This window comes from Manacus vitellinus, unplaced genomic scaffold (genome assembly GCF_001715985.3).
Source record: "Manacus vitellinus isolate BGI_N305 unplaced genomic scaffold, ASM171598v3 scaffold_2106_pilon, whole genome shotgun sequence".
In the NCBI taxonomy this organism is placed as follows: domain Eukaryota; kingdom Metazoa; phylum Chordata; class Aves; order Passeriformes; family Pipridae; genus Manacus; species Manacus vitellinus.
In genome coordinates, this window is record NW_021939477.1 from 1 (window position 1) to 1,395 (window position 1,395).

General features: G+C 57.3%; 1 protein-coding gene across 1 annotated transcript; it reads left to right on the forward strand.

Annotated features, from left to right (window-relative positions):
• Nucleotides 1–840: 840 nt before the first annotated feature.
• Nucleotides 841–1,269, forward strand: LOC108639614 (myosin-6-like; the record flags this gene model as incomplete). The annotated part of the gene is made up of 2 exons (XM_029959618.1): nt 841–1,017; nt 1,120–1,269. Coding segments are annotated over 2 exons (327 nt in total), but the record flags the coding sequence as incomplete, so codon positions are not given.
• Between the last annotated feature and the right edge of the window lie 126 nt (nt 1,270–1,395).

The following is a 1,395-nucleotide window of genomic DNA, read 5'->3' on the forward strand; positions in this document are numbered from 1 at the left end:
TTGAGGAGACCCAAGGCTGGTTGGGTTGGGAAGACCCAAATCTGGTTGGGTTGGGTTGAGGAGACCCAAATCTGGTTGGGTTGGGTTGAGGAGACCCAAGGTTGGGTGGATTGGGAAGACCCAAATCTGTTTGGGTTGGGTTGAGGAAACCCAAGGCTGGGTGGGATGGGTTGGGTTGGGTTGAGGACACCAAAGGCTGGTTGGGTTGGGAAGACCCAAATCTGGTTGGTTTGTATTGAGGAGACCCAAGGCCAGTTGGGTTGGGTTGAGGAGACCAAAGGCTGGGTGGGTTGGGAAGACCAAGTTCTGGTTGATTTGTATTGAGGAGACCCAAATCTGGTTGGTTTGCATTGAGGAGACCCAAGGCTGGTTGGGTTGGGAAGACCCAAATTTGGTTGGGTTGGGTTGAGGAGACCCAAGGTTGGTTGGGTTGGAAGACCTAAATCTGGTTAATTTGTATTGAGGAGACCCAAGGCTGGGTGGGATGGGTTGGGTTGGGTTGAGGAGACCCAAGGAAGGTCGGATCAGATTGAGAAGCCCCCAAGGCTGGTTGGGTTGAGAAGACCAAATCTGGTTGGGTTGGGTTGAGGAGACCCAAGGAAGGTCGGATCGGACTGAGAAGACCCAAGGCTGGTTGGGTTGGGAAGACCCAAATCTGGTTGGGTTGGGTTGAGGAGACCCAAGGAAGGTCGGATCAGACTGAGAAGACCCCAAGGCTGGTTGGGTGGGGTTTATCAAGAAGACCCAACGTGTTTTGGGTTCTCTGCATTGAAGTGGCCCCGTTGGCCGAGGTGAACCCGCTCCTGGCACCGCGCCGGAGACCGGATGCTGCTCCCACAGGTGAAGAACCTGACGGAGGAGATGGCGGGGCTGGACGAGACCATCGCCAAGCTGACCAAGGAGAGGAAGGCCCTGCAGGAGTCCCACCAGCAGACCCTGGACGACCTGCAGGCCGAGGAAGACAAAGTCAACACCTTGACCAAGGGCAAAGTCAAGCTGGAACAGCAAGTGGACGACGTGAGCGCGACCGGTCCCACCCCCTGGACCCGCCGAGGAGCTTTCTGGGGCAGAAATGAGGAAAAACCTGAGGTTTCTCCCCGTTTCCGTGTCCCCGCACAGCTGGAAGGCTCCCTGGAGCAGGAGAAGAAGGTCCGGATGGACCTGGAACGGGCCAAGAGGAAGCTGGAGGGTGACCTGAAGCTGACCCAGGAGAACATCATGGATCTGGAGAACGACAAGCAGCAGCTGGAGGAGAAGCTAAAGAAGTGAGGGTGGTCCCCCATCCCGGGTACAACCCGCCCGGGGGCGGAGGTGGGACCCTCAGCACCCGCCTCTTTCCTCTGCAGGAAGGAGTTCGAGATCCACCAGCAGAACAGCAGGATCGAGGACGAGCAG